Source organism: Seriola aureovittata, chromosome 4 (assembly GCF_021018895.1).
Source record: "Seriola aureovittata isolate HTS-2021-v1 ecotype China chromosome 4, ASM2101889v1, whole genome shotgun sequence".
NCBI lineage: Eukaryota > Metazoa > Chordata > Actinopteri > Carangiformes > Carangidae > Seriola > Seriola aureovittata.
Genome location: NC_079367.1, coordinates 22,890,836 through 22,914,660, shown reverse-complemented (window position 1 = coordinate 22,914,660; position 23,825 = coordinate 22,890,836). Strand labels below are relative to the sequence as shown.

The 23,825-nt window shown below is 40.6% G+C and overlaps 3 protein-coding genes across 3 annotated transcripts in view; 1 reads left to right on the top strand and 2 right to left on the bottom strand.

Annotated features, from left to right (window-relative positions):
• stard13b (StAR-related lipid transfer (START) domain containing 13b) overlaps positions 1-8,335 on the bottom strand; it is a 68,635-nt gene extending 60,300 nt beyond the window's left edge. Inside the window, exon 1 of the mRNA XM_056373944.1 lies at positions 8,177-8,335. The gene's annotated coding sequence lies outside the window, so the exon portion shown is untranslated. The remainder of the gene's footprint in view (positions 1-8,176) is intronic.
• A 2,012-nt stretch (positions 8,336-10,347) lies between these two features.
• hdac12 (histone deacetylase 12) lies at positions 10,348-13,042 on the top strand. The gene is made up of 8 exons (XM_056373753.1): positions 10,348-10,594; positions 10,704-10,847; positions 11,193-11,352; positions 11,450-11,646; positions 11,761-11,911; positions 12,050-12,166; positions 12,249-12,391; positions 12,537-13,042. Exons 1-8 carry the CDS (start codon positions 10,478-10,480, stop codon positions 12,558-12,560), a joined length of 1,053 nt encoding a protein of 350 aa, XP_056229728.1. The 5' UTR covers positions 10,348-10,477; the 3' UTR covers positions 12,561-13,042.
• A 79-nt stretch (positions 13,043-13,121) lies between these two features.
• trmt9b (tRNA methyltransferase 9B) lies at positions 13,122-20,344 on the bottom strand. Its single transcript, XM_056373752.1, has 4 exons — positions 20,062-20,344; positions 16,114-16,313; positions 15,732-15,905; positions 13,122-15,294 (listed from the first exon to the last, which is right to left on the bottom strand). The coding sequence occupies exons 2-4, from the start codon at positions 16,268-16,270 to the stop codon at positions 14,342-14,344; spliced, it is 1,284 nt and encodes a 427-aa protein (XP_056229727.1). The 5' UTR covers positions 16,271-16,313; positions 20,062-20,344; the 3' UTR covers positions 13,122-14,341.
• Between the last annotated feature and the right edge of the window lie 3,481 nt (positions 20,345-23,825).

The window sequence follows — 23,825 nt, the reverse complement described above, 5'->3', positions numbered from 1 at the left end:
AGAAAGGACACAGAGGTGGGGGGGGGAGAGGAGAGGGGGAGAGGGATGGGTGGTAGTGGAGGGAGCAGCGATGGTTGGCACTGTAAAAAGAACAAGGTGAAATGGGTTTTCAGCCCTCACAAACAGGCTGTGAGGAATGGCTGACTTCATCGGCCCGAGCTGTGCAGGAGCAAGATGAACCGCAGCCATGACCTGAGGAATGCTTTCAAGTCTGAAAAGCTGTGAAGCACCGAGATTTACTGAGGCATATTACACATAGGTTAAGATGATATCTTCATGAGAGGATTTGATGCTGAACTGAAACCAAAATCATGTTTCCTCATGTTTTTATTTGCCACTGTATATAGGAGAGCTGCCAGTTAGGAGCAGGGTAAATGTGATTTAGAGGCTTTACAAATCATCAACTAATGGGATGCTTAATTATATTTGAGGGCATTAAATGACTGGGTATTGATTCACATTTTATTAGTGCCGAAAGAAACAAAAATTGTACTTGGACAATTAGGGAATAGCCAAATGGTCAAACATATACTTTGTATTCATGCCATGTAGAACAAGCAGTTCCCATTTGACATGACTGATAAACAAAAGCAAAATCATAATGCAAAAAAAAAAACAACAAATCACCATCTTGGAAATTCAAGCCAAGCCGTGAGTAAAAACTGCATGTATGATTGTGGGTGAGAATAAGTGAAAGTGAGAGATAGGCGTGGAGACTAAACATGAAAGGGGCATGTCTCAGCATTTGCTTGTTCATTGGCTTTGAACTTCCTGTTTATGCTACTCCTGGGCTCCTTGATGGGACAGGAGTGTTGCAGAAAGAATCATACTTGTTCAAATTGTCCTTGATTTTATATCATAGGGGGATTCATTCATTCATTCATCTGTTTATTCATCTCACCAGCAGTGACGTAGTGACGCCACAGCCACAGATCGGTCCTTGGACTCAGTTTGACCTGTGGCTGGGGGGGGGGGGGTTCTGACTGACTTCTCTCATTCATAAAATACTTTGCTTTTCACTCTTTCTCAGCAAAGAGGGTCGTAGGTTCCTCAGCTTTTTTTCTTTTGTTTTTACAAGTTGTCTTTACAGCTGCACAACATCAGTAAATCCACTGTTTGACCACTGTATCTCACTGGTCAACAAGGTATGTATGCAAACTTTTAATGTTTCCCAATCTTTGGTCAGGGTGAGTGACATTCCTGATGTCCTTGTTGGATATCTGTGTTTGCATTTCACGTGTGGTTACATAGAAATTCAACTAATCATAAAAGTAAAGTAGTACAACGCGATCCGAATTGTCCCTTACAACCAAACTGTAGGCTGTGTACACTTTGATACAGACCAAGTGGGACTATGGAGCAAGTGGCAGAAAACATGTTATGATCTTGTTTACTCAGTCAGCTAAGGGAAACAAAAATGTGCAGTCGTGTGTGACTGAGAGAAAAGCATTGGGGAAAGGGTGGAGGAAAAAGAGAAAGAGCTGACAAGAGGAATAAAGGTAGAGAGAAACAATGTGTCAGTCCCCTGTGTCGGCTCCTACAGTGAAAAACATTTGGGAAACACCAACTTGAATAATTGGCTGCACTTAATGAATAGCAGCCTTTTCTCTGCCTGGTCTATCTGAGCTGTGGAGGTGAACCGTCCAAGGCCGGTGGGAGTGAGAACAGTTCAGCTCAAACGCAGCTGGATGTTCTCACAAGCCAACCTGGCAGCCTGTCGGCCCCTGGCCCCGATGGAAAGAAAAAACAAAAAAAAACAACTGCCCTGTTTGTGTCACTGCAACAAAGACACAGACTTTGCTTCCGCAGGGGATAGAGGGCAGAATCAGCACCTGGGAGCAAATAAAAGAGAGCAAGGTAGTCACTTTACACTGGCCAAGTGCCAAACCCTGTCTCAGAGCTTCAGTTAAGTTTGATAGACTTTCGACACCATCCTCTTTTTGTTATGGAGTTGGCAGATCATACAAGTTTCACACTGGCAGGGGTCATTTACCGTGTTCATAAGCTCACTTTAATATAAAAAATATATATTATATTAAAATACATATTACATATGTTTTGCTGCTACAGCTTTTTAAGATTTGTTTGGGACAATTTGGGTATTAACAAGACTGAGAGTGTGTGAGGCTGTGCATCAGCAGTAAGCACAGTAGTGCTTTGAGCTAAATGTCAATGTCTGCATGCTAACATGCTCACAAAGATAACAAGTAGCCAACATGCTTATCTTTAGCAGGTATAATGTTTACCACAGTAGTTAGTTTAGCTGTTAGTTAAGCATGTTAACATACTGCTAAATAAATAACTGTTGCTTATTAGCACTAAACACAAAGTAAAGCTGACGCTGATGAGAATGTCATAAGTTTAGCAGGTATTTAGTCAAGAAGTAAAGTACTAAAGAATGAGTGTACTAAAGTTCATTACAATCCATCCAAATTTTACTCAAACGCACAAATTTTAACCTCATGGTGGCACAACAGAAAAGTCAGAGGATCACCAAATTCATTAGAATTCATCCTTTCTGAGCCACGAATACCTGTACAGAAGTTCATGGCTATCCATGATATAGCTGTTGACATATATCAATCTGGACTGAAGAGGTGTTTAATTTGGCTGTTCAAAATGAGTGTGTTTTATGTGTCTATCACATGATTTTCCTTTCAAGTTATTATTTCTTTTTTTTTTTTGCAGATTCACAGTTTTCATATTTGTGTGTACTAAGTTGTAATGCCACTTGCTAATCATTACATTAAATTAAAATAAACATGTTGGGGCTTTTGTGTCCATTTCAGCTTCATTCTAGTGGTTGAAATGAAAACTTACATCTCCTCAGTATCAACACTAAATGAAACTAACTCATATATAGAGCTGCGTTGCATTAAACTGCAAATAAGACAAGGCTTCCTGCTGCAGATCACAGCTATGACAACTATGTCAAGACAAGACCTGGGGAACGTGAACAGGCTGCCAAAGCAAAGTGCCAGAGATGGCAGGCATACCAAGGCCCAGATGTGGATCATCAGCAGGCGGAGAAGCTCAGTGCCAGTAACTCAAGAAAGAAGCAAATGTGACTGTAAAAGGATATTATTGTTTGTCTTTGTCTGATTTACAGTGCGATAAGAATGATAATTTCCCAGTCTGTTCACCACTTCAGCTGGAAGCATGTTAGAGACTGACAATGACAGAGTTCATGACCCACTCACTAAAGAATTGCAGCACCTGAGGATACAAAATAGTTTTTCCAATTAATTATTAATCTCAAACTTAGAACTAGAACAAGAACTACAGGCTAGAAAATGTAGACTTTTTAGGATAACGTTTTAGTCCATTGAATACGTCTGGTTCTGTTTTGAATTCTCTTTTAATCTCTTATTATTTTAGACTTTGTAAAACATGTGACATACTGACAAAAGCTTGTGCACGAAATTTCAGCCCTCAAGAGCTGCCCTTCACACAACCTGCACACAACCACCTGATACACTGCAAAAATACTCATCAAAACACCTCAGTCCTGTAAATCAGCTACAGTAATTAGACTTATATTTACTAAATATTTACTTTTAATAAATATCGTTTTCACCATATGTGGACGTTTGAAAGGCTCATCTTTTACCTCATTCAGTTTTGATCCATTGAGAACAATATGCTTGAGTAATAGCCTACTTACTTTATGGAGGTAATGTCAAATAAATTATTAGAACTTGGAGTGAAACTTTCAGTTTGAGATTAGTTAAAAAGATCCTGTCAGTATGCATTATGGAAAGTGTAGGATCCAACTGAGCAGTTAGGATATTTCAGCCTCTGGTGCAACAGTTTTGACTTATCATTTTTTAATCTGTCTCTCATGTGACTAACAACGTTATGGAAGTCAGATATTACTCTTTGTACTCTGTTACCTTCCAAAATAAAATAAAAAATGTATGAAAATACAATCAAAAATTGGCAAAAACATTAGTGCACCGGGGATAAAATCACAGTGATTTGACTCAAAAAGGTTACTGTACATCCAACCACCGAATGGTTTATGGTTTGAGAGAATGTTTTACAGTGTTTGAGGAAAAACAAATTCTGTGCTGTCATTTCCCTTTCTGCTTCTTCTTATCAGCGGTATCAACACGGCTGTCAAGATGGGGCAGATGTCATGAAGTGCCTGTGGTCTTCACATGGCATAGTGAGATTAAAGTGAGGGGAAAAGAATGGAGCCAGCTGTGTTGCTGAAACATGTGGCTGCAATGCAACATGTTATTGCTGCACAGAACAAGAGGGAGTCTGTGAGGACGGTAAAGACTCACAGTATGGGAAAATATTCTATCTGCCCCTGTACCACTGATAACACTTCACTTTCTGCTGCATTTACGTCTAAGGACAGAATGTGTCAGAGCATAAATATCTGCTTCGGTGGTTGTTATGCTGTTGCATGCGGCAAACTTATGTAACATGAACAGTACCCAGCTGTGGAAAACAGGCGAGTACAATACAAAACGTAAACATCATTAGAAAACATTCCAGCAATACCACAGTCTGACTCAATATGTCTACTGCTTTTCGACTCCCCTGCAGATTCCCAGCATACCACAGACCGGGGCAGATGTTGTGTATTATCACTTCTCTCTGCAGTCTCACTGTGTCTCTATCTGATCGAATCATCACACAGTCGCTGTGCGTGCAGAGATAATGGCCTCTATGATCAAACTGTTCACGTTGTGTCTGAGGCTGTCAAGGTGTAAGTTCAATAGCTCGTTTTTGTTCCAAACAAACTGCTGCTTTCAATGTTTGAAACATGTTTACATAGATATTATCTCACAGAGCAGTAATTCATTCAGTAACAACCTCGATGTGTGAGCACATAAGAGTAAGACTGTAAAAACTGAGCTCACAGACAAATACTATAAAACTAAAAAGGACAAAAATTAAACTTTTATCCACCAAAACGTCCAAGATCCCCTTAACCCATATTTCCATTTGTACTAAGGAGTGTTTTAATGTAAAATTGTGCACATATGCTAATGAGACAACTGCGGTATCATCATTTACATAGAGTTTCCATATTCAGAATCTTAAGACCACCCCCCTATGGACTTCATCACACACTTTGTTGAATTAATTAGAATCCAACTGTTCTTGTAACAACCCTTGAGAGCTATTACTTTTGGCAGCCTACAGATATTAATCTGGTTTGATAATTGGCTGATTTTGCTGATGAAACAGCCCCAGACACAACCATCTTCAACTAATCCTCTATATTTAATTTGCAAGTGATGAAAGTTGTTGAAAAATCAGTGCATAAATAAGTGGTGTGATTGCCTAGTGTACTTAAATCTTGATAATCTGAGTTATTGCTTTATTTCAAACACAAATTAAGTGGGGGGTTTTTTATAGGTTATGCAATTATTCAGATTTGGCATCAGTATAATGTATAATCAGAATTCTTTCAAACTTCAGTTGTAAGGCAGATGAAAAACAAAACTTTATAACCTCAGGATACCACAACCCACATATCCAATTATTCCCATTCACACAATTTGTTCAATTGTGAGTAAATGTCTGATCTAAAAAATGCTTTGGGTCTTGACAAATATTTGGGTAAGTGTATATTTTTTGGCCTCACTCCTTGTCTTGGCATTTTGTTGGCTCACACACCACCACTTTCTGACAACACATGCGGGCAGCACCCGCTGTTTACCACACAGCGGCCACACGACAGCTGTCAGGGCATTCCCAAATAATGAGGAATGCGAGAGAGTAAGAAAGAAGATGTCATTTCCAGCGATAAGGAGAGGAGATGTAAACATTAACTGAAATGATGGTAAATTACACTGCTGCACGGTGCTTTCACAGGCCTGTCTCCCCAGCACATCTGTGATTATAGGAAGACAGGGAGGGATGAGAGGTGAATCACTTCGGCCTTTCATGTGACCGGGGGATTGCCTCGGAGGGACGAGGCAGCAGCCCGTCACCATCACACACACCCGGAGCAGCTACAAATTAATTCATTCCAACAACAACCCCTGTCCTCACCTGCTGCAACACGCTCCGCCAGCAGTCGCGCAATCAACCAGCGAATTCCTTCCGCTCTGAGCTGTGAGGTGGAGGGTGAGGACAGGGGGGAGGGAGGGAGGGAGGGAGGGGGTTGTGGGCTCCATGTTGTGATTGTGATGTTGTGTAAATGACAGGTATGTTTGAATCCCACGTCTGATGCAAACATCACACCACCCACACCCCGTACTGGGGTCGGACAACAAACACGTTTTCTTCCAAGAACGTGAAAATACATGCCAAGATGACGGGGAGATCCAGAGATGACGGGTTATTCATTTGGTTTGGTTAAACACACATTGCGTGCAGCATAACATTGATCCACTCCATGTGTGCAATACGTATGGTCCAACACGTCCTTTAAGCCGAGTCTACGTGTGGCTTTTTTTTTTTTGATTGAATACACTTAAATGTTTCCTTCCAAATAGGGAAACAACTTGGAAATAATTTGACTGCAATTTATGACAACACGGTGAAGAGGAAGAAAGATGAGACTGATTGAGACAGAGAGGGCTGATTTAAGGCGGCCCGATGGGAGAGGAGAAAATCAGATCAAAGCTGAGCAGTTGTCAGCGTCCTCTTTTGTCTTTTCTAGGAATGAGAGGCAGAGCTGCAAGGCCTTAAAAAACAGCTGCCCTGAAGCAGACGGCTGCTCCCTCCCAGCTGACTGTCAGCTGTGCTTTCTGCCTCACTATTAAACACTAAATATTACATTAAACTATGCCAGTGTGTTTGAGGTGGTGCGTATATACTGGTCATGTATTATGTTCCATTTCACTGACCATTTTCAAGTACATTCTTTGCAGATGTAGATTTCTGGATGTATTGTTACTGCTGTTCCAGTCTGCCATCCAGTTCTATATGATACATAGATGTGCCAGTAGATCTATGACAATCTATTGAAAGATACTTGAAACTTGCTTTAGTTGTGTTCTTAATCAATCTGTAAGACCCTTCGCCTGTGCGTTACTCTATCATTGCATGATGATGCAGTTTAAATGTAAACTGATAAGAAAAGTTGCCACTAAAGCTGAAACAAAATCTGGAAAATTTTATTTATAATTCCCCAACTGCTCAAGTGTGAATATTTACTGGTTCTCTTAGTCCTCCGTTATAGGAAACTGAGTATTTTTGGACTGTTAATTGGCAAAAGGGGTGTGAAGGGTATTTCTCAGTTATTTTGACATTTTATACACCATAACAATGAAGTGATAAATAAAAAATAACTGACACATTTATCTCTAATCATCAAATGAATGTGAGTTCTACATCTTACAACAATAATGGAACCAAAACTAAAGCTGACTTGCTGTTCACTGTGAATGTTATGTCATGTTTTCATTTCATGTTTCAGTTTGAGTCTAGTAGTCTCTAGATTTTTTTTTTTTTTTACTGTATGGAAATGAATGGAAACCAGTGGATACCTAGAACAGTAGAAAATATACATTTTCTATTAGCATGGTTTGCAAAATGAATAATTGTGATATAAAGTAAAAGTGATGTCTAGTAAATAAGCTAAAACATGCAAAAGCAGTGGTACAGTCTTTTATGCTGTATTAAATTTAGAGCGATGCCAACCGAAAATCTATATGTTAATGAATCAATATAACCTTCGACTGCACAAAGTTATTCAGTCTTGCTGCCAGAATATATTGGAGTCTTTCATTTGAAAAGAGAGCCCCCTCCCTTCCCTCCTCTCACCCTGTTTGAAATGCCTGTTAACAGGGCTCAAGTCAGTAATTGATTTTACCTCTCTAATCTCCTCTCTCTATTATGAGGAGATTTCTCCTCTGCACCTGGGGCCACCGCTCTTGTCTTTTTTTCTTATCTGCCTCTGAGTACACTAGCCCCTCCCAGTGGGGGTTGTACTAATCCCCATCCACCACACTGTTCTTGCACAGACATACACACACCCATGGGAGAACCCCACAGCCGGCAGCAGGCCAGACAGTGCCTTGAGCTGCCCGCCAGTCATGTAAAACAGACACAGATGGAGAAGCAAAACCAGACACAATACCAGTTTCAGTACAGTGGGAAGGAAACTGGTGTCAAGCTATAGCAACTAGAGTACTAACGTGTCAAAAGATTACAGGGGTGGAGGACAAAAGGTCTGGGTAAACTATACTTGCATCACATCACTTACCCTTCCACAGAGTCTTCTGTCACTTTAAAGTGGAACACATTTGGTTGAAGACAGTTGAGTCTGACATGACTTCAGTGTGACACCATAAATGATCCTCTGCCAGTGGGATTCAGCACTTCGGCCACCGCACACTTCAGATGAACAAGAGGGGAGCTGACAGTGACAGCTGCAGAGGAGGACAGAGGAGGATGGATAAAGATGGTCAGAGTACAGACAAACATCACAGAGAAACTCTGAATGTAGAGAAAAACATCTGCTCTCACAATTATATGTAAATACACTAGATAGGATGAGCAATTTGTCATGGGGAGTTGAAAATTCTAACTGTAAAAGTAGCTTTGATCATTTGATGAATAAAGAGGGAAAAAACTAAAAGATTACAAAATGAAAAGAGCCTCATGAATGATAATGTCTCATTTACATGGTTTTCCACTCAGCCTGACATTCCTCTCAGAAAGAAATCAGTAGGCCTTAGGCTACATGTGTTTTGTTTTATGTGTAAATGGTCTTAGATTTATGACATTTTTTGTAATGCCTGTAATTATCTGTAGTTATGTATTTCTGTGTTTTTTTTAGAGGTATGTGACCATTCTAACAAATAACATGTTAAAAGTAAAAGATATCATGGAATTATAGGAGACTTCTTGTAACATTACAGTAATGGATGGTAATTATTGTAAAGATTGATATAATGTACGTTTTTCCAACATACTTTTTCTGGCACTATCACGGAACCAACATAGTTTAATATCAGTGTTTATCAGTTGTTTAAACAAGACTGGGTCAAAACATAGTATATGGCTGGACCGCCTACGGACAAATCTTTATTTTATAACCACGATGTCATCTGACAAAATCACCAAATACATAAATTAAAGACAAAGACTGTGCTGTGATTTTGGCTAAATTTACTTATAAAATGATGACTCAGAGAGAAGGTTAGAAGCAACAGAATATATTTCTTATGTTGTCTCTCCACAGCCTCTGTCTGCAAACCACAACAGTTAAGTCTTTATTTACCTCAACTCCAGTTCTGTTATTCAGTGCAACATCACGACCTTGAGTGTGATATTGCTTTTATACATTTCTATGAGCGCCATATTAGTTAAATAAACAACAACAGATTATGATTTGTTTTATTTATTTCATCACTCATTCTGCAAATCCAACACAAATAGTTCCGCAACCAGACTGTTACTGGACTGTTGCTACACATAAACATTTTCCTGACCTGCACAATGCACACCAGCTTGCTACTTTGTCTTCACTTACCTCAGGAGTGCCCTGAAGTGTCCAGGCTTCTTCCCTTCATCCTTTTTCTGAGGATCAAACATAATTTAATTAAAATGTTAGTTCTGGAAATATATTCATCTTTGCGGTGAAAAGTTTGTTACAATCTAAGATAGATAACGAATGTTAATGTAACCCTGATTATTGGTTAAAAGAACACCTGTACATACATGTAGTTAAAAGTCCCAGTTCTGTTACAGCACTCATGTAATTGCCTCTTGTCAACCTATTTTATATAATGTGTAAAATACACATTTAGATGATTAGATTTTTAAGTGGGCAAAACATATGACTGATCATTGGTATTATGGCCATTCATTGATGAGCTTTTTGTTGGTCAAATCTGCATCTTTTTCTCACGATGCCTCTGGTGTATCTTCATCTAACTGTGAGCTGCTGTTGAGGCAAGCAGCTCGGATCCTGTCTCAGATTCCATTAGTCACGGTCAGGAAGGCCAGACACACTGGTTAAGACGCAGGCCCATATAAACCAGAATACCCATTACAGCTGATTAAATGCAACCTCCTCTGTTAACAGAATAACTTTCACTTTCACCAATGTGCCCAATCTCTTCTACTCTATAGCTACTGTCCTCTCTAATGACAGTTTTTCTGCACACTAAAAGGTTCTATTATCTTCATTAAAAAGCAGGCCTACATATAGTGTAAGAAATCTGAAGCATCCATCAATAATTACAACAATCAACATGCATAAAAATGTATTTTCCTTAAACAAACATGTTCGTATGACAAAGTAATTTCTGACTATCATGCTGTCCGTCTACTGCAAATCAGTAGATGGTGGTAAACAACCATGACACCAACTCTGTTGTTTCCACTCCGTGTCAGCAGGTGGCAGCGTTAGAGAGGAGAAACAGTCACAGTCAAACATCCGTCAACAGACAGGACACCTCCAGCCCGTTTACAACCGTGCTGCTACCTCGTTTCATAACATCAGACTGACTATAAGTCAACATTTCTCTGTCCTCTGTCAGTTACTGTCATTTGATTAATGTTAGTCAGAGAAATGATTTGCATAAAGCAAACACTTTGCAAAAGACCTCGAATAAAAGTCGGACGTTTGTTTGGTGCAGCTTTCACCGCCTGCAGATGTTTCCGTGCAGAAACAGTAAGAAGTTACTTCTTCGGGTTGAGTGAAGTCATGTTTTCTGAACCTTACAAACACAATGCATCGCAGTGAAGCTGACCTTGCAGTGCAACTTCTCGTCACCCCCCAGGTAAGACATGGATCCGGCGGACTGCCAGTAGTTCATCACAGCGGGTACGTGTGTGACCTCCCACCAACGCACAGGTTTCCGATGGGCAAGTTTCCCCGGGTTTTACACTTTCTAATCAAAGACCAAGTCATTACAGAGAAACAGGTGAGGGGGCATTGATATTTCCAACAAAAAATCCTTATGGCGATTATTATTATTATTAACTGATTAAATATCACCAATATCTTCTATTAGTTAATTAATTGATCACAATTTTGACAATTTATGAATGATTATGCTGCTTTCCCTTGTCTTTGTGTCTGTAAATGGATCTTTTGCTTTGGGACTGTACTACCATTACAACCGTTAATGTTCTGTCTGTTTATAAATTATATGATTAATCAACAAAAATAGTAGAGGATTAATTGATAGTGAAAAATCAGTTAGTTACAAGACTGATATTATTACTTGTTTTCCCACATTTTACTCTCTGTTTTCCGTCTTCAGTAGGTGTGGGTCCCTGAAATTGCCTCTAAAGATTTACTGAGCTGTGTGCACACTGAGGAATACCTGAACAACTTCATAAATGGGAAGGTAAATGAGCAAGAACAAAGGAGGACAGGTTTCTCCTGGAGCGAGGGCCTGGTGAGACGATGTCGATATGAAACAGGTGAGGAGGGGAGACCTGCAGCCAGAGGTGACTTCACAGCTGCATGCCCTGGAAAGATCACACCGCATGATCGGTTCACCTTGTCTCTTGTTGACAGGTGGGACTGTTCTGGCTGCTGAAGTCGCTCTGCAGAGGGGTCTGGCCTGCAGTACAGCAGGAGGAACCCATCATGCTTTTCCAAGCTTTGGTTCAGGGTTTTGTCTCCTCAATGACTTAGCAGTTGCAGCCAAATACCTGATGGGCAACTCATCGCCCAAGAGGAAGGTTCTGATTGTGGATCTAGACGTGCATCAGGTGGAATCAACTCATCTCTGCTACTTTTAACGCTGTAGGATCAGAACAATATGTCACAAGTACAACACTTTTTTTTTTAACACTAGTAAAAATTAAATTTTTTTCATCCAACAGGGTGACGGCACAGCTTTCATATTTAAAGAGGAGACGTGTGTGTTTACATTCTCAGTGCATTGTGGGAAAAACTTCCCCCTCCGCAAACAACAGAGTGACCTAGATATCAGCGTGGAGGATGGGATGGAAGACAAGGACTACCTCTCCACAGGCATGTTAACTCAGGCAGTAATAATTAAACAGTGTTGCAGTCAAGTCACTAAATCTCAGTTTAGTCACAGTTCAAGATCCGTACTTTATTTTTCTATCTTTAATAAGAACTAACTATGTCTGATGATGGTCTCGGCAGTGGAGGCTCACCTTCCCTGGCTGCTGGAGACTTTTCGTCCAGACCTGGTGCTGTATGACGCAGGCGTCGACCCTCACTGGGAAGATGAACTCGGGAGGCTCCGCCTGACTGACCAAGGTGAGCGAGAACTTTGACGCACGACTATCTCTCCCCACATTTCGAGAGTGTTTTTATTTTTCAATGACTCTGTGTCTCCTAGGGCTGTATCAGAGAGATCTGTATGTGATGAAGACTGTGGTGAACAGGGGCGTTCCTGTCGCTGCCGTTATTGGAGGAGGATATTCAAGAGACATCGACAAACTGGCCCTCAGACACTCCATCGTCCACAGAGCAGCAACTCAGGTACAGGAAACTCAGCTGCCTAAACAGGTGTTGCCAAATGGCCACTTTCAATACAGAAAGACTTACAGCAACAGTAAACATAATGTAACCACTGGTTTTTTACTGGACGTGAGTGATTGTTGTATTCATGTTCTTCGTTTTTCAGGTTTGGAGGGAATGTGGAATGTAAAACCCTCATCCCCTGAATCAAGACGACCCTCAAAGCCTAACTGATACTTGATCTACCAATATTAATATGTGGTAATAAAAGAATCTGATGTGAATCACAACTTGTTTTATACTATATATTAACAGGATGACATTTTTAATCAAGAATTATGAAAAAGATATTGGAGACAATGGACTTATATTGTAATCTGCTGGACAAATTATGTGATTTTAAATTTTTTGTGGTAGATTGGAACAAGATATTTACAGCTAACCTACATGCTGTATGTGTTAAGTAATGTATTCATTTGGAAATATAATTTGTTTTCATTTTTGAAAAGTTGGTGATCATGGTCATGCAAGTGACTTTCTAGTATAGCATGTGGTGTGTTGGCTGAAGGGGTTTATGATGTCCAACTTTTTTACCTCATCAAGATACTTTATGGTTACTTCTGTAGTAGTAATTGTCTGTAGAACTATTAAATATTCTGTTATTGAACTATACACTCTGTGGTTGTCCCTGAATGTCAATCTACCAACGTATTACATGCATAAAATGTCAGTATATGCAATACAACAGCAGTCATGAACAAAAATATTTAATGAGGAAAAACAAATAAAGCATTTACATCAAGTCACATAAGACATTAAAGTACCAGTGTCACTTCAGAACAAACAGTTGGTCCACACATACTGTACTGATAAAGATGTGCACCGTCCTTGGCACAATGGATACAGATAACCCAGTATGTTTTCAAGTTTCACCTACAGTTGTCATTCACTGACATCAAGCAGCGACATCTTTGTGGTACAGTGCAATGTTTATTCACAGTATATGAGGCAGTTGATTTGCCGAAACATACTAGTGGTATATATTCAGCTTGTTACGAGACGACGACGCAGCTACTACAAGTATCAACATCAAGCACGCACATCGGCGGCGCGTTCTTAGAAACACTTCGAGAATGAAACGCAACAAGCAAATGGCACATATGCTTTGGAAGATTATTCTGCACAACTTTGAGCTCTTTTTATAATATAGTGTTTATGATAAATTACACATGAGCAGTTTACAGAAAGTCCCACCAAAAAGTACAGAACAGACACTCGCTGCTAGTTTAGCTCTTTGAATTCAGAGTTAAGGAACGTGCAGTTGTAAAAACAGGCAGACAACAAACAGTAAAGTAAGACTTTTTTCACTGAAATCAAAGCATTGAAACGGATAAGAGCAGATGGAAGAGCATACTATTGTCTCAGAAATTCCCCTTTGGCTAGTATAATAGTCCAAAGAGAAAAACAGTGCATTTCTTAACATCTCTCTTGCAGAAATGCTCTTTAAAAAGAGTTAAAATCCTGGAGCTTCCTGTGGTTTGATGATAAAATCTAATTCTTGACACCAAAGCGAAACACACACACACTGGATTTCTGGATACTGCTTGTTGGTTTCATGGATTGAAATAAAATAAATACTTTAAAAACATGGAAACATGGTTAACAGTGATAGCCATTGTTGAACACTGCCTTCCTGTGCGAAACATCACAGAGATGCCATTTAAATTAATGCTAGATATAAATAAGTCTGTCAGCTGCTGCTGACGGCGATAATAAAAAATTACATTTTCCAAACAGTTCAGGAGAGAGCTGCAGCAGTGGAGTGGTTTCCTTTAGTGTTTAGTGTACCTTCAACAATGGCTACATCTGTACCTTTGCACACTTACAAGAATGTAAAAATCATCAAATGTGTGTTTCAGTGCTAAAACTTGAGGCAGAGTTGATGCAAAGTAAAATCAGACAAGTTAAAAATCATATTTTCCACAACTGAACTTTTTCTGCCACCACACACCAGTTGGCATGATCAAAGTAGGTGTGTTTGACATGAAGCTCTGCAACGTGATTCTCTATCAGCTCTGCCAGTTCTCCCTCCCTGAAGACGTGATAGTACCTCAGGCAGGAGCCTTCCACCTGTCCCTCGCTCCCCTGAGGACTCTCTGTGCTTTCCTGCGGCTCTTTTACCAGTGGCCCTACTTCACTTTCATCTCCAGACTGCTTCCTGTGCTCCGTCTGGAAAGGCACCAGATCTGGCAGGGCCAGAGAGCCACACTCCTGGGCTAAAGATACTGAGACACTCTGGTTTTCTGTGCCGTTGCTGTTGTTGTTGCCCCCAGGATCATTTTGTCCCTTGTGCAGTTCTGTGACCGAGTCAAAGACATCCTCCTCTGATCCGATCACAGGCGGAGGAGAAAAGAAGCTGGAGACCTGCTTGATGAGGCCTCGTCCTCTCCCGCACTGGCTGGCCCTGTTCCCCTCGTTTTCACCCGTGGGTGAAGATAAAGTGCTCAGGTCTCTGGAGGACGACCGGGAGATGGCTAAACTTCCAAAGTCGAACACAGAATCCAAAGACCTAGAGAAGAACCACAGTCTCTGAGTCCTCTGCTGCGGCGTGGTGCAGGTCAGGTCTTCTTCGTCTGCCACAGAGGATGTGCTTCTAACCTTCCTGTGCTTGTCAGTGTTGTCTATGGCTTCGCTCACGCTCTGTGCAGTGGCCCTCCTTCTGGTTTTGGCGTGCTCTCTATTGAAGCCAGAGGGCGAATGAGGGTTGGGGTTCCAGGGAACGAAAATGTCCTGTTTCTCAAATTTACGACGTTTCTGCTCCATGGCCCACACATAAATCATGATGCGTCCACCCACACGCAGGGTGCGAGCCATCTCCTTTATTGCTCGAATACGGCGCTCTTTGGTGGACAAATGATGGATGACTGTGACAAAAATATTAATTTATCAGAATTAAGTAGGATGGTGAGTAGGCATTTATTTAATCATGATGAACTGTCACATTCAGCACTTGCAGTCAACAAACACATTATGTACACTGTGTATGGCACACCAGATAAATTAATAGTGTGGGTGTCTGCTTTTGGTCCTAATTGCACTCTTTTGTTGGAGGACACACATGAATTATTTCACTATGTTGGCCTGGCAACACAGGCTGGAGGTAAACTGATGTTTATCATTATTATGAGTTCATTAAATTTGAGGCAAACGGCAGCTGCATCAGTTGAACTTCATGCATATGAAGGGAGTGATTTGTTACTGAGTGAGAGGGATCAACAGCATCCAAACCTCACTTTAACTGCGCGTGTGTGTCTGTGTGTGTGTGTGCGTGTGTGTGTGTGTCGGTGTCGGTGTCAATTACCTGCAATAGAGAGCACAGCGTCGAAGCAGCTGTCTCTGTAAGGCAAATGCAGCCCATCGCACATCTGGACCTCATGTCCCTGGCTCCAGGCAAAGTCCACCAGGGGGCGACAAACGTCACACCCCAGCTTGAACACCTCCTTGTTGATGTGGAGGTACTTGCCATTGCCACAACCTGCCAAGGACAACACAATCAGTTACCGCGCTATAGACTGATGAGGAATGATTACTGGTCTGATTACATTTAAAACACATCTTCTCTTTTAAGGGGAAGACAATTTTAGAATTAGTTGTGTTTTCAAAAACAAAAAAAACCCAACAGAAGAAGCACAAATGATGTGTGAATCTAGTGTCATTACATTACTGCTGGAGGTGACACCTACCAATGTCAGCGACGATGCTTCCCGGCTGCAGGTCCAGCAGAAACTGTCGCACCTTTGGCCAGGCTTTATAGCGGCTGTCATTAAAATATGGAGCAATCTTGTCATAGACACTGTGCACATGGTCTCTCTCGAGCTGGCTGGCAGCCTCCTCCATCATGTTTGTCCAGGCTGCCTCATGCAGCGGCCTCACACCATCATGCCTGTGGGGACAAACATCTATCTGCTTATTTCGCAATGATAAATCTATCAAGTAGTCACTCTACTTCATTAAGGAAAAAAAAAAGAAAGAAAAGAGCAACAGGGGAACAGCGCCGAGGTGTCCCTCTCTACATGCTTGTTAAAGTCCAACAAGGTCAGCAGGAAACCTTAATCAGCAGACACACTGAAACATCTGTCAGGCAGCAAGGGTAATTTAACGCCGAACCCTTGGCTTTGTACTCGAAGGACCTGCTGCGGTCTCAATCAGTAACGCTTCTTACATCCACCCTGCAGTGCTCCAGGAGGACACACTGATGTTAAGCCATATGAATACATGTTGTCAGGTTTAATTTGTTATTAACTGTCTGTTACTGAAACAAAACGGGAGGGGAGTCCGAGGAGGCAGTCCCACGACTCAGCGGGTCCATTTTCAAAGCGGCCGCGTCAAATTGTTTTCATGGCGATGCAGAGGCAAAAGGTCAACACATTAATCATTTTGGGAACAAGATGCAAAACAAAACGTCAGTCATGTCTGAAACAGAGTTCCTTTTACAAAGATTTTCATCAGCCGTGTGAAGCATTCGATAGGTTACCACCATGCAGCTGCTGCAGCTGCTGGGTTTTAAAGATCATAATATTTCTTTCAGCGTCACAGGCAATGGAAGATTTCAGCACCAGCTCACGTTCTAGGAATCACTTTCACCTACAATGACTCTCATTGCTTCTGAGGCGGACTTTAAATTTCCCTGGAAATTCAAGGCTAATGCATACACATATGCATAGATCTTCATTCTGGTTACATTATTTTCCATCATCTGACAGTACTGCAGAACTGAATATCATTTAACTGTGTTACAGCTTTACTGGAGATTGTTTCTCTAATCTTCACATGAAACATTTTCATCTACATTACATAATTGGCCAAATTCATACTACTTCCATTGTTTTACCTATTGAGGATTACTGGGAAATCATATTATATATATTATTTTGTGTATATAACAATGTCATAAATAATAGCTTGTCACATTAATGAGTATTTTACTGCTGAATTTTCAGAGATGCATTACAGAATTTCAGAGTGAATTTGGGGATTATGTAATTGTGATGTTTGTGTTATGTCTGGTTTTCACAGCTCCCACTGCAGTCTTCTCAGTGTATTAGGATGCGGCCCACAGCTCCTGCAGTGCTGTTGCGGCTCCCTCAAGCACTATATGCATGAAGAGTTCTTCTACGTTATTATCCAAAGGATTACATTGTTATTTTGGGGGAAAACTTCTGTGCATTTGGCCTGTGTAGCTATCTTTCATAGCATATTATCACCTGCTTTAATTAATTTCATGTAAAGCAAAACCACACATAACAGTTTCCACCACATGCTGACCACAATGAGATTTTATAAGCACGCTTGTACAAACTGCAAATGTTCACAAAGCTGGAGAATTTAATTCAAGTGTAGTAATTTTAATAACAACACTTTTTTTTTTTTTTATTCCAAAGCTTATAAAAGTTAAATTCATCACATGCTTTCTTGCAACAGTGATATATCAGCAATTCTGTTGCCGTTCATAAATTTTAAATGACTAAGTTTATTAAAAAATTGCGGCCTGCTAGAACTATTTTGCTACATTTCTTTAACTTCAATGAGGATAATACCATTTTAATTTGATAATAGAAAAAAGGGGTTGCTTTCTAACTACTGAATAAGGCCAGCAGAGAGGCAAGCGCTCACTTTCTTCCTCAGCATTCACAATATTAAGCAACAAATCATCATTAAATCATACTGTAAAGTGCTGTGGGGTTACGTCCGTCTGTTTCTTTGAAATCACTGACAGGGATGCAGTCAGGACTGTGACACACTTCAAATCTTCAAGCTGAGGAATGTGACAAAGATTTTCTGCTTTATGTGATGTAGAGATGATTTGCTCCTTTGAATCACATGTGATGGATGAAAGGTGTCGGTGCCGACCCATCCCAGCAGACATCATACATCAATGCCATCATGTCGCTGTCATATGTTGCCAAGTCAATAAGCGCTGTTATAAAGTCATCGCTGTTTATGTTTTTCCTCCAACTACATTAGTTTCGCCACAGTGAGAAAATCTGCTTATGATGGTTTTAGTATTTTCTTAGATGCCATTTATATTTGGAATTTAAAAAGTCTGGGATTGTGGACATTTATCTTACTGCTACATATCTTACCCAGTCTATCACGTACCTATTTATTTTTGTTTTGTCTGTAAAGAAATTCTCAATAACATGTCTAAACCAAAGTAACACAACCTATTGAACCATGTAATGCCACAGTGCACTTTGCTGATGAGGTTAACCAGCAGGAAAGCTATCAGACATTTCCCCTCTGCCTCTCTCAGAAGATATTAAACTGATATGTCCTTGAATGTAATATTCACTGGTGCCCAATGTGCACCAGTGTACACACTGAACATGTGCTGGGAACATTTACCACAGGATATTAGCAACAAAAGCCGGGCTGTGCAACATGAAATGTAAATATTCTTCTCTACAAACTGATAGCCAGATCTGTACCCTCGCTGTGCATTAACAGCCTTGTCTGAATACTCCTCCGCTGGCACATATAGTGTGTGCAGCATCCCATCTTCCTTCCCTCAGACCTATTTCTGGACCACCATCATCTGCATCATCCCAGCCAAGTGGAAGCAAAACATCCCTTATGTAATGTTGTAATCTGGCCTCGTTCAGTATTGTCTTTGCTCTATTCCGCCCGATTTCCCCCCTCTGCTTACTAAACTGTGGTAGTCCTCGGCTGACATTATGTAACCGGCAGCTGGGGAGGCTGAGAGCACTGCCTCTGACTGACAATGGGGACTAAAATTAAATCAGGGGACAGAAGCAACGTCTGGCACACGGATTTTTCCAAGGTATAGGACGTTGACTGGATGAAGATAAAATCAGCCATCACATTTTGGGTCTTTTGTGGTTGCATATAGCTCTCCTGGCAAATATCTAAATATCAGCCAGTTCCATCACAAGATATTTTGGTCACAATAGCTCACATTTGCCTTAAACCCCTCATCATTCTGCACTTATCAAACTTTAAATGTTCCTGGACCATGTTGATAACTGAGCCCTCCCCGTTGCCTTGATGAGATTGGTGGTGTTTATTATGAACAGACAGGGCAGCACAGTGATTCTGCCAGCTGCCATTGACCCCCTATATGAACACACAGGGAGACACAGGGAGCCACAGAGAACAGGTTTACCCAGGTTCACCCAAGTCTGCCAGCAGTTAATGACTCAACATCAACATGTGGAGAGAGGATGTTTGCTAAACTTGGACTCCCCTCACTGCTGCAAGCATATATTGTTCTGAGCGGTAATGTATGGGACCTATACACTGTAATATGTTTTGAAGATATGCAGAAATTAATTAAACTTATATATAGTAATAGAGCACAACCATTGGACAGACTAAATCCAATTCAGTTAACTCAAACTCATTGAGGCTATTTCCTTTTTTTGTGTATTCCAAATTACACACTGGATATCAGACTTGTCCTTCATTTGGGCTGCTACTTTATGCAGCTTCAAAGTTTCTTAAATGGATGCGTTCAAAACTAGACAAAACAATAAATCCAAGGTCGGTTTTTTTTAGAGGCAATTAACCAATCAAAAACATAACACATGCTGCAATAACTGCTATCATCATGTCAACATTTCCCCATTCTCTGCTGCATCCTACTCATCCACCGAAAACGCAAACCCACTTACCGAACGTGCAAACCGCCGCGGAATTATCCGCCTCTGTCCTCAGGTCGCCGGAGGTAAACTTCCCTCTCTGCACATGCGATTCATCTACACGATGGATCTGCCGCGAGGATCAGAGGCACGCGCTCGACACGGCGACAGCGGGCGCATTATCAAGGACTGCGAGAGGACCGATAACGTGAGCCGAAAGGGAATACCTGCCGTGTGTGACCTCCAGCAGCGCACCGGCCGCCGGACTCTATCATATCCATAGCATGTTGAACCCCACACCTGTCAAGGTAGAATTAAATTACAGCGACTTTTCCGGTGAGGTGTTTCAAAATTACAGCCTCATTAGTGAAAGTGTGAAAACGCTGTAAGCAAATACTTAACCCTAAACTTTCTATCATAACACGAGAAATGATAGTCAACTAGTACTGTAAGATAAGATTAAGAAAATTCCGTAAATGAATATTGAACAGAATGGTGTGGACAGATGTTGTTCCTGTCAATAAACAGTGATCAGAGCTGAAACAGAAATTGAAAAAAAAGGACGCATAAATCACAGGATCCTGATGATTGCCTTTTGAGGTTTCTTATCTAATGAACAGAAAACAACAAACAATGACATGACACAGAGCTACACGGGAACAGTAATTCACAACCTATTACAACAACCTATCCAAGTCTATTTTTCTTGTTCTCTTCTGCCCTCGTGAATGATTTGTTTTAAGATTTATGTGTTTGGCTGAATGGATGCAGATGATGAGCAGCGCCAGATAAGCTTCTCTTAGGAGTATTATACCAGTATTGAAGAAAATACTGAATTAAGTGCTTTTGGTGTAATAAAAACAACCAAGGTAAAAGGAGGGACATTTGATTATTTCACCATGGTGTCCATTATAGCTATCATATGCACGTGGATATGAATTGTATTCACTTTATTCTAGTATTTACTGCACATTTGTGTATTTGCATTCTGTACTGCTTCTATGCAACAGCTCAATATGTGACATTTTACATTCAATAATACACAAGTTCACGCTCTTATTTTGAAGAGCGTATGATCCAGTGTCCGGTCTTATTATTGTTGATTTGACTCAGCTGGTTGGTCGTCAGTGTGTAAAAAAGATGACACGCTGTGCGATTGCAGAACACGGTTGTCATTGGCTGTCAGCCTCACGTGACAACCACAATAAACAACGTGAACTGGAGTCGACAGACAACACCTCGTGCTCCACTTAAAATGAGTTTCACAGAGAACATTTATTAAATGACTTTTCCCCATAGGTTAATGATGATAAATGATTTTAAAACAGCCATCATTGTGCGCAAATCTGTTATTCTCATGAGAGCTTTCATTTAATGCTTCATTCCTTTTTCCATCAGGCTAAATTGCTTTTAACCTGCACCAGGAGGAAAATACTGACAAGAAACCGACAGCTATCTATAAGATGTACATTTACTTCATAGCCTACATGCTGACATAACTACTAGGTATACTTATGTGCTCATATATGACCCATATGTTTTTGTAAAACATAAATGATAATAAATAATGCTCTGTGAAGCCGTGCGTTACAACTTCCTCTCTTTAGCACCAAGAGTAAGGATACAGTGAGAGGTCTACATGAGTGTTTCCTGTTCATCCTGATTTTCCACTTGCAGTGGAGGTTATAATAATGCAACAACTGCATATAAAACATTGAGTTCTGTACCATTAGGCATTGCTTGGTGGGGTGGTAATTAGCACCCATTAGCCTGTCATGTCCAGTTTTTGTTGTCCTCTGGGTGTCAGCTCTAATTTCATCTGCCCTTTCGGTCTCTAAGATGGTTAATAGCAGTGACTTAATTGTGACTCAACACTGCCATTCAGGGAGCCCACATCTCCCTCTGTGTCTACCGCAGGCTGCCTCACTTTACAATTGTATACCTTCACACCTGGGAAGTGCACAGCACAAACACACTTACACAGTGAGCCAGCAAACAAGGTGAGATGTTGAAAACACTCTTGTCCCCTCAGGTGAGGTTCAGCAGCTGGTAAACAACAGTAACCTTGTAAACCTCCACCCCCACACCGCTGCTGTTAATGTCAGCTTCTGTTCCATTGCTCTGTTTAATCTGCCCAATCATGAATTCAGGTAGTAGTCAGGCACCATCGTACATGATGTTTGTGTTTCAAGGACTCTTATCAGCCCCCAGCCTGAAAATCAAGAGAGAGCATCTGGCTGAGGAAATAGAGGCACATAGAAAATGCGGGATGTAAAAGAGGAGGTAACTAATAGTCAAAAGCAGAGTCATATCCGTTGGTTGATTTAAGCTATTGCCATTCACGGTGTATTTGTGTATTTGCAGTGCCACTAGAGGAAGCATGGGCATGTTAGCTCCTCCAGGGATTAATGTTCATGAGTTTTCCTGTTTCTCACATCCTGTTGTTGGAAAATCAGCAGGATATTGTGTCACTGTTACACAAATTACAGTTCACAGTTGCCAAAGCCTTGCTGGGAGTTCTATTGTAGTTTTACTAATAAAGGACCTCTGGTTTTCTGGGTGATTTAAATCCCTGTGACCATGCAGCGCTGACATATGAGAGCGTATTCATAGATTTGCTGTAGCATAAAGGATAAATGTAAAACATTGCCAACAATTATTGTATATAAAGAGTGAAAAATACTGCTTAGTTTAACTTAAACTACATTAAATAAAAGTACAATTTGAACAATTTAATCAAAGTTGAAATCCACTGTACATTCATGAGATAAAGGCTTGCTGGAGCTGCTGAAGCTCTCTGCACAGTATAATTAAAGGAAGAAAGTCTTATAATAAGTGATCTTCTAATAATAGAAAGATCATTTCTATACATGCTCCAGGAAGGTCACTGAAAGAAAGCCTTTCTAAGTAAATGGATAGTGCAAAGATTGGAGTGTGCTATAATCAAATCCCAATAGCTACCAATAGAAATTACAAGGAAAGACATGTGGTTACCCACATGAGGTCACGTCTCAGATAATGTGTGTGTGAAGGAGGCAAACTGACCACCCATGTTGGGAACTCTGTGTTGACTACCAGCTTGTCTGCATTAGGCCAAACTGCTGCCAAATAGAATAATCTTGTTTTTCTGTGGAAATGAGCTGTTCATTTCATTTCCTAGAGCAGTTCATATCACTGTGTGTAACAAAGTGTCCAATGCTCCTGCTCATGTACAGACCACGGCTTTATCAAGGACCACGGTGTTGAACAGCTCCAGGATTTCAAAGGTCAAAGCTTTTCCCTTTAAGAAACAGAAGGCAGCTGCCATTATGCCCCATGCTGATAATATATTGGTGTTCCTGAGTTGGTTGCCGGAGATTATTTCATGCTACATTAAATATTCTTACAAGAAGAATGGAACCATCAAAGCTCCTGAAATGTCTATGAAGGACTCTGTTTTGATATAAAATCTGTTACTATCTTACATAAATTGTCTGAAGTAGTAACACCACTGCCCTTCTCATCACAGTTTATTTTGTCTTCTTTATTGATTGATTTTTGTTATTGACTCACTGGTTGATCTTGTGCCTAGATGCACCAGTTTCTTGAAGTCAAATAATTATCACAGGTCACATGTTCAACAATCACAATGAGTCAAACTGCCACCTCTTCAACGGAGATAAGGAGGCTTTGTCCATTTAAAGGCTTCTCTAAAACTCTTACACAAGGTCATTGTTATGTCAGGGACACCCAACTAAACAGCTCAGACTAAAAAGGCAGGAATTTTTGGGTCATCTGACTGTACCAGTGGCCCATCA